At 39.5% G+C, this 16342-nt stretch overlaps 2 protein-coding genes across 2 annotated transcripts in view; both read right to left on the reverse strand.

Annotated features, from left to right (window-relative positions):
* ubr4 (ubiquitin protein ligase E3 component n-recognin 4) overlaps positions 1-3650 on the reverse strand; it is a 223878-nt gene extending 220228 nt beyond the window's left edge. The window contains exon 1 of the mRNA XM_059952034.1: positions 3398-3650. Within this exon, the coding sequence (XP_059808017.1) occupies positions 3398-3531 (134 nt within the window). The 5' untranslated portion in view covers positions 3532-3650. The remainder of the gene's footprint in view (positions 1-3397) is intronic.
* A 1560-nt stretch (positions 3651-5210) lies between these two features.
* Positions 5211-16342, reverse strand: part of emc1 (ER membrane protein complex subunit 1) — a 36169-nt gene continuing 25037 nt past the window's right edge. The window contains exons 16-22 of the mRNA XM_059952036.1: positions 14827-14946; positions 14092-14229; positions 13498-13671; positions 12567-12777; positions 10384-10468; positions 8964-9093; positions 5211-6742 (exon numbers count right to left, since the gene is read on the reverse strand). Of these exons, the coding sequence (XP_059808019.1) occupies positions 6563-6742; positions 8964-9093; positions 10384-10468; positions 12567-12777; positions 13498-13671; positions 14092-14229; positions 14827-14946 (1038 nt within the window). The 3' untranslated portion in view covers positions 5211-6562. The remainder of the gene's footprint in view (positions 6743-8963; positions 9094-10383; positions 10469-12566; positions 12778-13497; positions 13672-14091; positions 14230-14826; positions 14947-16342) is intronic.

Genomic DNA, 16342 nt, shown 5'->3' on the forward strand with positions numbered 1-16342 from the left:
AGAAAGGCAAATCTGGACAATATAATAACAAGCATTTCAGTTGCAGGATATTTATATTCTTTATGTATGTACTCAGAGAAATGGCTTCTATATCTTACTCCAAATTTCTAGCACATGAAAATACAATAAATACTCAGCAGATACTGTTGAAAAACATTGATCTGAAACATCAACAATTCGAAGATTCTCTTGCTGCAGATATACACCATTTAAATTTCTTGTTGCAGCAGATATTTTTGCAAGTATTGTATAAATAATTCACTTGCATGTCACTTAGATGTGATTTCTGCAAATTGCCAGGAGATGGGAAATGTATTTAGTTTCTACACCAATGAAAGTATGAAGTATTTTAAATGGGAGAGCAGTTTAAGATGATGTTGTTCTTGGATAAAGGTGGTTATTTTTAAAAAACAAGCCACCACCAGTCCCTACATGCACATGGACTACTGATTAAACAGAATGAAGATGGTAACCCAACAGTATAGATAGAGATGGTGGAGAAGTAGCCATAAGCGTACTGATTCAATAGATCTAGCAAAATTTTTGTGTCAAATCAAACACAGGAAAACAAATTCCTTTCAGCATCCTCCCACAGCTGCCACATCAGTTTTCCATGTTGCAAAACTGAAAAACCTTCTACTGATTGGAATTATACCCAATTTCAGCTGTAGGGCATTTGCACTAGTAATTCACAGGGAGGGCACCTTCAGCTGATCAATGAATTACTTTTCTTAAGATCAGAAATAAGGCTGTTCACCTGTCTTCAGTTCCATTCACAGCTCATCTGAAAATTCAGCAGTGTCTACAAGCACCAAAACCTGAGCATTATTCAAACTTGGGCTTTTCTTGGGTGTTACTAATTTAGGAACTGTCCTGGTCCTAGAACGTAAATGTAATTGCAAAGAAAGCACAACATAGTCTCTACTTCCTTAGGACTCTGTGGAGATTCAGCATGACATCAAAAACTTTGACAAACCTTTACGGATGTGTAGTGGAGAGTGTATTGATGGCTGCATTGTGACCTGGTATGGGAACACAAATGCCTTTGAACAGAAAATCCTGGAAAAGGTAATGGATTTAGCCCAGTACATCACAGTTAAAGCTCTCCCGATCATTGAGCACATCTACATGAAACACTGTCATAGGAAAGCTGCATCTATCATTAAAGATCCTCACCACCTAAGCCTTGTTCTTTTCTTGCTGCTGCCATTAGGTAGAAGAGCCTCAGGACTCACATCACCAGGTTCAAGAACCACCCTCAACCATTAAGGTCTTGAACAAAAGGCAGTCGCTGCACTAACCTGTCCATCTATTGAGATGTTCCCACAATCAATGATCTCACTTCGGGGATTCTTCATCTTGTTATTTCATGTTTTCATTATTTATTGCTATTTATTTATATCTGCATTTACATAGTTTGTCATCTTCTGAACTCTACTTGATTTTCACTGAATCTTGTTATAGTTACTATTCTATAGATTTGCTGACTATGCCCACAGGAAAAAGAATTTCAGGGTTGTATGTGCTGACATACATGTACCCTGATATTAAAATTTACTATGAACTTTGAACCTAAGTGGAAATTCACAATTGCAACACATATCACATTCAACAAGAAAGTGTCATCAGTGTACCTTAATATTCAGTAGCATTACTGTCACTAACTCACAACCCCTCCCCATCAACAGGGATCACTGTTGATCAGGAGACTGGGATCTATTGTTATGGATAACTGCACTCACAAAAGATCTCCAATTAACAACACAGCCTACCAATATCAGGCATACTAGGATCTCATTATAGAGAGATCTACAGTCCTTTGGTAGCATTAGCAATACTATATATTGTTTGGAGCAAACCCCAAAGCCTACATACAACTCCTTCAGCAGAAAATTAAGGCTTTTATAAATATGTGAGTGAATATTTTGTGATTACACTACTCAAAATACAAGACTCTGTACAAGACAGATAGATGAACAAAATACAGGCATACAGAAAAAAATGAAAGGATTCATAAGAATGGTAAAGAACATTCAGCAAAACAAAAGCAATAATTATTTGATGGCATTACTCTTTAGTCCTGGAACACATAACACTGGAGGGCTGTGAAGTGACTGCAAACTGAAACAGAAAAATGTGAAGAAAGAGAAACAATGGCAGGAAGGATGAGATCTTGGTATTCTCGGGAGATCTATGTTAAGGCTTTTTATAAAGTTCTAATGATTACAGCCAAAAAAGACTATTTCACTATTGGTTCTATACCTTCTGATGTGAGAGCAATTTGGCAGAAACCACTTCTCTGCTTTCTCTCCAAACACCCTTTCAGGCATTTTGTATTTACCTAATAACCACCCCTGGAGAAAATATGAGACAGAGAGAGAGAGAGGAGAATCTTTCCTGGTCCCCATCATTTTGCAATATTTTCTCTGACTCTCCTCCCCCACCCATGACTTCTCAGTAATATTTTATTTTTAAACTTTTCCTACTTTTGAAAGATAATAAAATTATTTTTCTTTCCACCAATACTGACTGTCTCAGAGTTTAAACCAGTAGCGACAGATACTCAGTAATACAGATTTCTCTGGCTTGCTCCATTTATTTGTGGCAAGCCTCTGGAAATATTGGGAGGGAACTTGTGCAAACTCTCCAGATTACCAGGTATCTAGATACAAGAACTTCATTAATTTGAATCTTGCCAGTAAGAAAATCACTAAGGTGCAGCAAAATAATAAATCACTAAAAATTACATAGCACTGTTCATGCCTGGTGTTTAAGCAATATAGGCGCTAAATAGCTTGTTTCAAGTCAATCTTATCCCACTGACTGAACTTTATCATTCTACCCCAGCTTCCTGAACATTATTTGCTTCTAAGTCCCGGGCACTGACAGCCGAGGCAGGCAGTGTGGCTCCTGATATCCCTTCCCTAAACCCCACCGCCTCCTTGACCTTCATTAAAACCTGGGCATCCCCGCGTTTCTACCACTGATCGCAATCCAAATGTAATTAGTGAAACGTTGGGGGATAATCGCATTGTTTGTAAGCAAGTCTTTGTGGAATGAAAACAGAATAAGGATGCGGAGAATTGTAGAGCCGGAAGGGCATAAATTCTATCAATGCTAAAGATAAGGGGTGCGGTTTATAAAACACCGCGGCACCTCCCCTCACTTCCATCGTATTCTAGAAAGTTCCCGGCTGTTGTTTTAGGCCGAGGGACTTGCAGCTGTTTCCTGACACTCGCTCAGATACCTCGTTAGAATCAAAAGCCGTATGTGCCGCTAGTGGTCTCGTACCGCCACAGAAGCAACGGGAAGCCCCACGGCCCAGGGCTGATGCTAGGGCTGACCCAGTCAGCTTCCTCGTCCCTGGCTGTCTGTGAAACACGATTTCTCGCATTACCTGTTAATGACTGAGCTGAAGAGCTGAGAAATATCTCGCGGCTCGAAGGTGGAATAGGAGGCAGCGAGAAGCGGGCGGACGGCGGCACTCCAGTCTGGATCAGGCTGCTGGGCCGACGCCGAATTCTGCGCCATCTTCCGTGGGCAGACCGGTGCAACGGACTGAACCTTCCGACAACAACCACGCGCAGCCGCGTTACACCGCTGGTGCGCAGCGCAAGGAGTTCCGGACTGCCGAACCCCTCTGAATAACGAGACCTTCAGGTATTTCTGCCTATCGAGCCCCCGAAATGGGTCTCACTTCATCAGAACGGGGGTGGGGGAGCGAATCATGTTTCGACTTGTACAAGATCTGGATGAACTCAGCAGGTTGGGCAGCATCCGTTGAAATCTGCCCGACCTGCTGAGTTCATCCAGCTTTTGTACGTGTTGATTTGACCACAGCAACTACAGTATACTTTGTTTTCGACTTGTTCCCCCACATTCTTAAACTTAATTAACATTAATCTTTCCTCTTTTGGTGTTTTAGCTTTGAAATTCCTGGCATTAATAAAGTCAGGTAGCATGGCTTATTTTCAACTGCGCTGTATCGACCCCTAGTTTATCACAATTAAATGTACAAACGTAAATCCAAACCAAAGATGGTCAAAACTAATAACAACATGCGAATAAATACGTAAAAGAACACAAGGGGAAACCAACGACATATACACAATGCAAAAATAGTTAACATAAAATAACAGTTATATCAAATCTACAAGTTTTGGTTTCCAAAACACGGTATTTTTTTTAATCAGGACCATGTTATTCCTACTCTTTCCTCCACCTCCATCCAATTCCACAATTTCACACGCGCAAATAATTATAGAGAGAAAAATTAAGATCGGTTTGAAATTAATTGTTGACAGCTTTGCATTGATCCAACCTAGATTGTTCAGAAAAGCAGTAACACTGAAAGCACAAGTGAATTTTCATTTTTTCCTCCCTCTGCAATATTAAGATACTGGCTATAAATCTATAAATCCTTCTTACATCACTGAAATTTTCAGATTTGAACCTTCTTTACCAAAGGAAAATAATCAAGGCAGCAAAAAGGGCAGAAAGGCCAAAGTTTTACTTTTGTCTATTTTAGGCATAAACCCATGATTTTAAGATCATAGGGTAAATTGTAATTAAAATTTTTAAACAAACAGTAAATATGCACTTTCATCAATGTTCTGCCCACAGTAACTTAGTTTTTGCAAGCTGTTAACTTTAATTCATTGATAAAAGTCAAGAGTTTGAGGATTCTAATCAGTATCAAGAATTAAGCACATAACCCAATGTGAGAATTTAGGACAGTACTGAGAGAGTACTGTATTGTCGGAAATATTATCTGTTCATTCTAGAGGAAACAAATGATCCATTATACTGGAGTCTGGAGATCTCCACAGTTATCTGGCCTACACTTCTGTCAATCAACATGTCCAAGACAGTTATTTCTCTCATTGTTCTTGTGGAGCTTGCTGTTTCACAGATGTTATTTGGTTTACAAGATAAACAATTAATTTTTATAACAAAGCTGAGAGCTTGATGCAGCAAAACCCAGCCATTGTATTAAATGCCAGGGCATTTATAACCTTTATAAATGTTATAAATTTAAAATGCTGAAATGAGAATAAAGATCAAAAACATACTACAGCCCGCAGTGAAAAGAAAAAGTGATGGTCCATGCATGTCAAAAACAAATTCAATAATTTGTCTGACATACTACTGTGGATTTTGTTATTTCCCACCCCACACAGTACCTACAACCAAAGGAGGAGGAAACCAAGTTCAGTGACACAGTAACATTATTTAATGATTTCAAAAACAATATCTCAAACATAAATTAGTATCTCTATTTAACACATTTCAATGCATTAATTTTAATGCATTCAGTATCAGTTCAGTATCAATGTTTTTGATGTGGCTGTATTTAAATTTTAGGCAACGGAGGGAGTAAAACACCTAACAAGGAGAAGAAGGTTACAATGATCATTTGAACCCCCCCCCCCTTACAAAACAGTGATGTAACTTGGGCAAATAATTAGACTCTCGGGTATTCAGGCTTAAAATTCTGTTAATTCACTCATCCATTGCACATTTTAAGCTGACTCTAAATCCCTTTCAAGGTCAGATTTTCAGCAGTCAAATATTAAATATCCAAAACAGTTAACCAAAACAGTTAAAGTCCTCTATTCTTATTGTGCACCTTCAAATCTCAATTTTTTTCACAATTTTTGTCTTTCACACATTTGTTGGGTGGAGATTCACTCTACAATCCCAAACTTCCTCACACACCAACTTGGCAATACTATTAAAAAAAATAACAATACAGTTTGCAAATTCTTGCAAGAATCAATCAACTGTCCCACATCAATCACCTCAAGTATTATCAACATGCAATTATAGAAGCTTTTCTTATTTCACTTAGGGAAGAGGTAAACATAACCACGTCATTAAAAGATGCAAGTCAGTAGTTTATTATCCAATTAATTGTTTTGGGATTGCAGATGATGCTGAAGGGTGGACAGTGTTACAGGGAAGACAACATCACCTAGTGGCATGGTGAATTCAGCTCTTATGAAAACAGTGTGTATCCTGCCTCACAGGCGTGAGTTAGACTGAAGGGACATTGTCAGAATGATAGACAAAAAGACCAAGATTTTCTGTCCAATGAGGGACAATGAAGCTAGTGTCCAGCATTCATATTTATAGGGAACCTGAGCTTGAGGCAACATCCATCTTCAAATAATGTATCAACCAGTTCTAAAAATGCAGCAAAGGCTAAAGATTAAAAGCAGAGCACCAGGAAACATTCAAATTCAGCAGACATTAATTGTCACACATAACCTTCAAAAGTTCCCCTTTCATCTCCTAGCCACTTTAGATGAACAAAAATACCATTCATCTCAAAAAAATTCTGATCAATAGATACAAATTAATTTTTACAACAATGAAACCAACTTTTCATAAAATCTGCTCGTGAAAGTGTCCGTCACTCTGTTTCCAACTGAGAGTGTGTTACCAAAAATATACATAGTATGTACATGGGTACAAGAACATTTGTGTCCTTATTAAGGATGCACCCATCTTCAGCTCCACTCAATGAGGAGACAACTATACTCTTAAAACGTGATGACATCTATCGCCAGGCTCGATTCAGAAGCTTCACCTGCGCAAGGCGCTTTGTGATCATGGTTGTAAAAACCAGTCCAAGGAGAACACTGCTGATAAGCATGTAATCGTAATCATCTTTTAAAACATCAAATTGCTTTGATGGATAAACTCGTGTCTGGAAAATGTCCAATCCATAGACAACAACCTGAAACAAAAGAAAACATAGTCACTGGTTAGATCTAGGGTGCCAGTGATTCTCTTCCCACTAAAACAAAGCTCCTGTTGGGCTTAGCCCTTCCAAGGAATGGTTGTACTAATTACTTGTTTTCTTTCAAGGCCTTGATCATGTCTGGAGAAGAAACACACAGCATCTACCTGTATGATTGAGGAGTTCCACCATTAGCTGTAATATAGAATATTCTGCAGTAATTGTGTATGCTACTGAAATCCCAACTTAGACAAGTTATTAAAGATCACAGTGCTAGGAATAAAGTCTGACACATTATGAAGTTGGAGTTAATTGTTAAAGATCTAGTTTCAGGGTACTTGAAGGGACATGACAAAATAGGCCAAAGTCAGCATGGTTTCCTTAAGGAAAATCTTGCCTGACAAACCTGATGGAATTCTTTGAAGAAACAACAAGCAGGATAGAGAAAGCAGAATTGGTGGATATTGTGTACTTGGATTTTCATAAGGCCTTTGACAAAGTGCCACACATGAAGGAAACATACTAACATGGATAGAGCATTGGCTGATTGGCAGGAGGGAAAGTGTGGGGAAAAAGGAATCCTTTTTGGACTAGCTGCCAGAGACTACTGGTGTTCCGCAGGGGTCTGTTTTCAGGCAGCTTCTTGTTTTGTTATACATCAATGATTTGAATGAAGGAATTCATTGCTTTGTGGCCAGGTTTTTTTTTTAATGGGGAGAAAATTCAAAAATATGAGATGCAAAGGGACTTGGGAATGCTTACACAGGATTACTAAAAGGTTAATTTGCAGATTGAATTGGTGGTAAGGCAAATGCAATGTTTGCATTTATTTCAAGAGGACTAGAATACAAAAGCAAAGATGTAATGCTGAGGCTGTAAAAGGCACAGGCGGGGCTCACTTGGAGTATTGTGAGCAGTTTCAGACCCCTTATTCAAGAAAGGATGTACTGACGTTGGAGAAGATTCAGAGGAGGTTCACAAGAATGATTCCAGGAATGAAAGGGTTATCATTTGAGCAGTGATTTGGGCTTGTACTAGCTGGAACTTAGAAGAATGATGGGGGGGGGGAGAGTATCTAATTGAAGCCTATCGAATATTGAAAGTCCAAGATGAAGGTGAAGATGTTTCCTTTGGTGGGTGAGTCTAGCACCAGAGAGCACAGACTCAGAATAGAAGAATGTCTTTTTAGACCAGAGGTAAGGAGGAATTTCGTTTGCCAGAGGATGGAAAATCTGTGGAATTCATTGCCACAGGCTGCTGTGGAGGCTAAGTCACTGGGTACATTTAAAGCAGATATTGATATGTTCTTGGTTAGTCAGGGCATTAAAGGTTATGGGGAGAAGGCGAGTATGAGGTTAAGAGGGAAATGGATTGGCCATGATGAAATGGCAGAATACATTCAAATGGGCCGAATGGCCCAATTCTACTCCTATGTCTTATGGTCTTATAAAACTCACTATGTTCAGATATAGCCAAGTGATTTCAGCCAAGCAATAAAAATAAATAGATATACATAGCACATGTCTGTAGACTATTTAACATAAGCTGCCTTTGATATCAGTGCTCACAATATTCTATTTACCCTATGGATTTAAGAGTGATGCTGTTAACAAAAGTAGGCAATAAGAAACTAACAGTGTTACTGATTGCTAAGGCAAAAACGACATTGCACAAGTACATGTTACAGAATGGAGGTCAGTCACACATTGGGACATGATCACATTCCATTTCTGTGGTCTCAGACAGAACTGACTAGTTGGTCCCCTGCCTGTCAAGCTGGATAAACAAGGTTAATGAATACTAAGAGACATTGGTTTGGCTCAGAGTCAGTGAGCAGGGTGTCTGGTGAATAAGATGAAACATCCCAGAACTATCTATCATCTGTTATAAGATGGTTAAGTTCTCTCACTATACCTTATTAGGCAGCTGGGTGAGTATGTATGCAATCAATTGTTAAAATTATTCATCTATAAAAGCTGGAGATTAACTAGCACTTGAACAGATCTGGGTCCTTTGTAATTCTTAAATTGCTAGTTTTCACTAACACACAGTAAACTGCAGTTTGGCAGCCATGCACCAGATCAACCAGTACAATAAACTGGTTCCGTGGCTGGCTACAACAGGACCAGACAATTAAGGGCATTAATGGTCATCGTTAATTGTTCCTAGTGATAGATGCTGTCAAAGACCAAAAGACAAAAGGCTGGGTCATACTCACAAGGCAAGTGGACTCCAGACCAGATGGAGCTGTGTAAATCCCCCGTACTCTGGAAACAGACTGATTGTAGTTGATATACCATTCTGATCGGATTGGTAGTTCAGGAGCATAAGGAATTAAATTCTCCTCTCTGAAAGAGAAAGTAATAAGTGTTTAAAGTAAAAATGACTTAAAATTCTTATGTTACAAAGCACTATGACAGCTTAAAAATAGCGGGACAGGAACAGGGGTAACTTCTATCATTCAATGATATCATACCTGATCAGTGAACACTTCTCCACATTTCCTAATGCCTTTGGCTAAAAATCTAATATTAATATTCGATCAACAATAATTCCTGTTTTCAGATAAGGTCTACCTCATTCACGTAAACATGAATCCTAATTTCACTTCTGAAAACCCAATTCTAATATTTAGTCTATTACCCACTATTCCCAGATAATCCTAATCGGCAAAAAGTGTTATCTTTAATACAAGAGATCCTGCAGATGCTGGAAATCTTGAGCAATACACACAAAAAGTTGGAGGAACTCATCAAGTAAGAGAGCATCAATGAAAGGGAAAAACATTCAATGTTTCAGACTGAGACCTTTCATCAGGACCATTGAAGGGATGCTGATGAAGGGTCTTGGCCCAAATAGTTATCTCTATCTAGCCTAAATAACTTTAATTAATACCCTGAAACCATCTCTCAGATCCATGCCACGCTCCTAAATTCCAGGAACTAATTCTGGTAAATATTACAAGACCATTATATTATTTTAAACAAGATTCTAAATGTGTGCTAACCAATACATTTATAGCTAAAGAACAAGTTCTGTCTCCTGTCCTTAAGATATAAAGGTCAGCATTATCATCTTCACCTACTAATAATCTATGTACCGAGACCTTATATCATTTACCATTTACCAAGTATAATATTCTATCTTTTTTTTGGTACACAAACGATGTGGTTGGTTTTACCATATACTTAACCTGGTTAATGCTGCCTTGAATATTGCCGTTGATAAATTTGGATATGAACTAGTCAAAGACATCGTGAATAGTTATTGCTGTAACATGGACCCTTGACGGATCCCACTGAAGACATCCTGCCAATTATCCTTCCTGCCATTCAACCAACTAATTAGCCCCATCAATTGTCTTCAACCGTCTCCACCCCAAGTTCCAGCATTAGCACTCTTCCTGGACACTAGAATACTACAGCCCTTGATATTGTGCCGACCGACCTCTCATGAGGACATTGCCAAATGCTTTCTCGATCTAAAGATAATCAACAGCTGTGAATATCCTCCAAGTACTTCTCGATAATCTTCAAAAAAGGTTCTTCTGATGTGACCCACCTTAACAAATCTCTGCGAGGTTTACCCAATCAACTGAATACATTTCCTGTATCAAATACGGGAGTGTGTCAACTTACCGGCTTTGCTCCGATGGAACTTCTGGCCGTCGAGGATCCAAAAACGCTTTTGGTAAAGAAAGGATTCCTCCAGAGTGTAATGCAACTGACAGACAGAAAAGTATTGATTAGAATGAAAGATTAATTGGGGGCACAATAAGTCAATCCAAATCCATCATTCACTGGTATATAGAATGGTAGCATCTATTGCAAAGAGAGATTTATTCAGCCTATCACATCAATACTTGAGCGCTAAAGCCTCTGTACCTCTCTCTGCAACTCAATCCTTGACTTGCTTATCAGGACAGCAGTTGGTGCAGATTGGAAATAACAGCTCCTCCTCAAAGTTCAAAGTACATTTATTGTTGAAGTATGAATATACTATACAACCTTGAGATTTGTCTCCTCACAGGCAGTTTCAAGACAAAAAACCCAAAAGAACCCATTATAAAACAAAATCCAACAAACTCAAATGTGCAGAGAGAGAGAGAAAAAAAAAACAAGTTGTGCAACCAATAAAAGCAAGCAAAAAGCATTCAGAATGAAAGCGAGTCCATGGACACAAAGCCTAGAATGGCCCACAGCCTCATCCTCAGCACACAGCACAGAAAACATTACGGAGCACGCAGACACAAAGCACGGAGCAGCCAGAGCAGGCACACAGCAAAGAGTGCAGCAAATGTCACAGAACAGTGAGGAGAACTGGCTCAACCCTCACGTCTGGTCCCAACCCACTACCATTTCAATCCATCAGCCCAGCGTTTCTATCATCCATACAATCACTGACAGTCAACACCAGTGCACCTCAAGGATGTGTTCTTAGCCCACTGCTCTACTATCTACACTCATGACTGTGTGGCTAGGCACAGCTCAAACACCATGTATAAATTTGCTAATCACAAAACCATGGTTGGCATCATTTCACATAGTGATGAGATGTACAGAAATGAGACAAATCAGCTAACTGAGTGCCTCCACAACAACTCAGTATCAGTAAGACCAAGGAAGTGACTGTGGACTTCAGGAAGGGGAAGTCGAGGGAACACACACCAGTCCTCATCGAGGGATCAGCACTGGAAGGGTGAGCAGCTTCAAGTTCATGGGTGTTAACATCTCTGAAGATCTGTCCTGGGTATATCATACTGATGCAATCACACAGAAGGTACGATAGCAGCTACATTTCATTAGGAGTTTGAGAAGACTTGATATTTCACCAAAGACTCTAGGAAATTTCTACAGATGTACTGTGGAGAACAGTCTAACTGGTGGCATCACTATTTGGTATGGAGGGCCACTGCACAGGATTGGAAAGTTGCTAACCTGGGCAGCTCCATCCCCAGCAGAGGACAACTTCAAAAGACAATGCCTCAAAAAGGTGGCATCTATCACTAAGGACAATCCCCAACCCCCCCACCCCTCCCCATTACCCAAGACACCCCCCTCTTCTCATTGCTACCATCAGATTTCTGAACGGATAATGAAAACAAGTTTAGCCTACTTTGCTTTGTAAGACCTTTCAATTATTTTTAAACTCCACTATGCATCTGTCCATTTATTTCTCCCTGTAACAAAAGTCAATCAATCTCGACATAGTCCCTACAAATCACTTCTGCACTCATTCCTTGGGTCTGCTATCACAATATGCTAACTGTGGCAAATAAACCATTAGTAACATGCAGAAATTTAAGATATGTCAGAGGATTTCAAAAATCAGCAAATAACAAATCAATAATCATAAAACTAGCAATTTAATTTATGGAATGCTTGACTTTTTTGGGGCGGCACAGTAGCGTAGTGGTTAACACGCTTTACACTACCGTTGAACCAGGTTCAATTCCCGCCACTGTCTGTCAGGAGTCTGTATGTTCACCCCGTGACCACGTGGGTTTCCTCCCAGTGCTCCCATTTCCTCCCACAGTCAAAGATGTACTGGTTAGTAGGTGAATTATTTGTTGTAAATTGTCCTGTGATTAGGCTAGGGTTTAATGGGGATTGCTGGGTGGCACGGTGCAGCTTGAAGGCCGGGAGGACCTACTCCTTGCTGCATCTCAAGAAATTAATAAGAAATAATCCAAAAAGAAAAAAAGCATTCAACATAACTTATAGCACAGTAACTGGGCCTGTCTTGTGTCCCATCAGCCCAGAACAGAGAGGCCCCACTCTACAGCTCCCCATTGCGTGACCAAGAAAGGTCTTCCACTTACTCAGCAGGTGACGACTAGTGATCCCTTTCTCAGTGATTGTGGATTCCACCAGACTGATGGCTGATGGAAATATATATGACTGCTGAAAGATGATGGGAGAGAAAGGACGGTCAAGCGAACTGAACGCTGTGCTGTTGTATTGCTCTGTTCCCTCATATAGTTCCAAAACAGTCATCTCATTCCTCCGGGATTTTGTATTCCAATACTTGTACTAGCAAAGGAACAGCAGACAACAGAGTTAGGAATGAGTCATGCATTACAAGTCAAGTATAGATAGAGACAAGAAGCTAATTTAACCCTAGCAAAGAAACAGTAGAAAGAACAAAAGTTCAGGAAAAAGAACTGAAAGCAGGTGAAGGTGAGCTGATGAGATTGAGCACCCAGTGTAGTATTCATTCCAAAAAGGTCTCATATCCACTGATGGTAGAAAAATCACACTCACAGCTAAGGTTCACACACAAATCAGATGTGGAAACTTAATGCACAAGTGTTGCATTTCAGTAACAAAATATTTCTTTCCTTGAAAACTTGTATACAGAATCAAAAGATAAAAAATGTACAATGATATTTTATTGCAAATCCAGATATCAAAATCATCATTCATCTTTTTATCCATTTTAAGCCAATATTTAGAAATTCTTATTGGGAACATACTCAGCTGGATCTCAGTTGAAGTCTGGATTGAACACCGTTCTAACGCCCACTGCAACTAACTGGCACACCAATTTAACACTTTTTGCTTCTGCAGCATACATCACATATAGATACATATTGCTACATATAGGCAAGAGGAAAGCAGAGGTATTATGAAAGGAGAAAGATGAAGGAGAAATTAAGCAAAGATATTTGGAGGGTGGAATCTTAATGGCTAAGACAGGCTTGTTGTGGATGATGAACTATTTCCCCAATTTACTATATTCTCCATCCTTACCACTACCCAGTTCTCCGAATGCACAACATTAACAGGTCCCCTTGCTTTCCGCTGCACAGACTCGTGAATGATTCTTCCAGTCACCCCGTCAATAAGGTAGATGCAAATGAAGGCACGTTCATGGTGCGTGTCTGTGCTCTCAGACACCACTGCCAGTAAATTAGGATTCAGATACTGGAAAACAAGACTCAGACATCAGAAGACAGCTGGAAATTAAATGTTACAATAAAAACAATGTATAATACAGTTATAATGCATTGCTACAGTTAAAAAGATCCTTCCCCATTTTGTTCATTATTTTCTACTTGCAATGCCAATCTACTTTTACTTTCTTATTTGGAGATATCAGAGTACAGTTCAGAACGATCCTGGGTTTTCATTACAGTCAGATTTCTATGTTTTAACAAGAGGTCGAGAACATAACTTGGGACTAAATTGTAGGCTGACTCAAGGTGCGTTTTACCATATACACTGCACTAAGGGCTTACTGTGGGCACATTCAAGTACTGCCTAATACTGAAATTAAAATGACATTAACATGTCTAAGGTTATAACAGAGGCAAGCTAAAAGCATGGTATCCCTACTGCCAGTACCTTATAAAGGACACTCCGGTCTCCCATGACTCGGCCTTGAGAATGCACGTGCTCATTCGATCGCTTTCCCTTCACAATCACAATTTTTTGTGTGTCTGTTGGAATCACCACTTCCCAAATTTCTTGCGTTCCAAGATCCTGCAAGTGAATTCAATAATTGAACTGCTCACTGGTAGAAAAAAAAACACAAACCATCAGCATTCATTTTGACAGGAGCAATTAGATTTTTTTTTAAAGAGTAAAAGTGACCATGAAACTAACACTAATTTTTGCAAAGCGTACAACTAGTTCATATATATCCTTTGGGAGAGAGAAAAAAAATCTCCATCTTATCTGGTCGGGAATATAGTACAGCAGGAGAATAGGCCCTTCGGCCCACTACATCAGTGCTGACTATATCATTAAATTAGACTAATCCCATCTGCTTGCACATATATAGAACATATACATGCAACACCAATCCTATACCAATTTGTTTACTCTTAAAGCTCCCTTGAAGTAGCCTACTGAACCTCCCAGTTGTGCTAAACTGCTTCTCACCTGCCAAGAAACAACTTTTAAACAACCACAGTATATTAGGCTATTCTGTTAATTTCCTGTTTATACCAGCTACTACTTTAGCATGTCTACACAGTTACAGCAAAGCAAAATATGTTACATGCTGTTATGTATCCATTGTCCTGGATCCTGGACTCTTCAGTTGATTAAACACAGGTTTAAAACTGATTACACCACCTTGTGTAGACTGTATCCATTCAACTTTCCCAAAACAGGGTCCACCAAGTAGAAGAATATCACAGGGGCCGAGTTCTGCAGCTGCTGCAAGATATTTCTGCTTGAAGGGAAGACCATAACCTGCAAAGAAAAAGAAAACAGTCACCTTTCTTTGCTTTACAACAATATTCAATAGACAGATCACGGTGAAGGAGTCCAGAAGACTTCAGCATTCCCAGATGGAAGACAAAATTTTAGTTGTTAAGTTTATGTTCAGACTCAGTGGAAAAGCACAATTGACCACTGACAAATAGGTCCAAGTTGGAGTAAGATGGAGAATTGAAATGACAAGCAACTGTAAGCTTAGAGCCATTTCAGAGGACTGAATGAAGGTGCTGTGTAAAGTGGTCCCTCATTCTAATGTTAGTCTCCACCAAGCAAATGGCTTTATCATGAGTTTATCAACACAACAGCCCTGCCTTTCCACCTTCTCACTTATTGCCTGTGATGCCAGCTGGCAATGAGGGTCCCCCATCCACCTGTCCTTGGCCAATTTTGGTCTTGGTTTTGGCAGCATTCAGGAATTACTACATCGCGTCAGTAACTTCCTCTCAGTTATCACTACCATCAGCCATGAAAGTCCCAGGTGGAGACTCAGGAAGACCACCACACACAGACGCAAAAGGATTCTTCATTGCTGTTTCTAAAACAGTTTTCTTTATGACTAGTTGAGGTTGTTAGCCCCGAGCTGAACCTGGAGGACCGGTGGACCACTCTTAGTCTGGTTTCTACCCTTTGGCATGTTTAGCATGGATGACCCTACCAAGAGCCAAAGTACAACGTCCTTACTCCAGCCAACATCACTCTCCAGGTCATTGAGGTATGCAAGCCTCCCAATTCACAACAAGTTTGTGGTCTTCTTTGAGGATTCCCATCTTCACCTTAAATCTAACTTGTTTTGCCTCTTACGCAATTCAGACAAATAGTCATTGGCTCATTTTTCTGAAGTATTAACTCTGTTCTTCAAACTCAATGAGTTTCTGTTTTGGTTTCATATTTCTAGCACCTGTTTTTTTTTTTTGGTTTCAAGGTCCTGTAACTGTTGTGCCACTGAACTCAGTTAACTACATATATTCAGTAGCATTTTATTAGGTACACCTGTATTCCTGTTCAGTAATGTAAACATCTCATCAGCCAATCAATTGGTAGCAATTCAATGCATAAAACATGCAGCTGTGGTCAAGAGATTCAGATGTTGATCAGAATAAGAAAGAAATGTGATCCAAGTGATTTTGACCACGGAATGATTTTTGGTGCCAGATGGGGTAGTTCGAGTATCTTGGAAATATTTTGTCTTCTGGGGATTTTCATACACAACAGTCTGTAAAGTTTACAGAGAATAGTGACAAAATCATCCAGAGAGTGGCAGCCCTGTAAATGAGAAAGGTCTGAGGAGAATGGCCAGACTGGTCCAAGCTGACAGAAAAGTGACAGTAGCTCAAATAACCAAATATTAAAACTGCTGTTCAGAAGAGCA

Source organism: Hypanus sabinus, chromosome 27 (genome assembly GCF_030144855.1).
Source record: "Hypanus sabinus isolate sHypSab1 chromosome 27, sHypSab1.hap1, whole genome shotgun sequence".
Taxonomy (NCBI): Eukaryota; Metazoa; Chordata; class Chondrichthyes; order Myliobatiformes; family Dasyatidae; genus Hypanus; species Hypanus sabinus.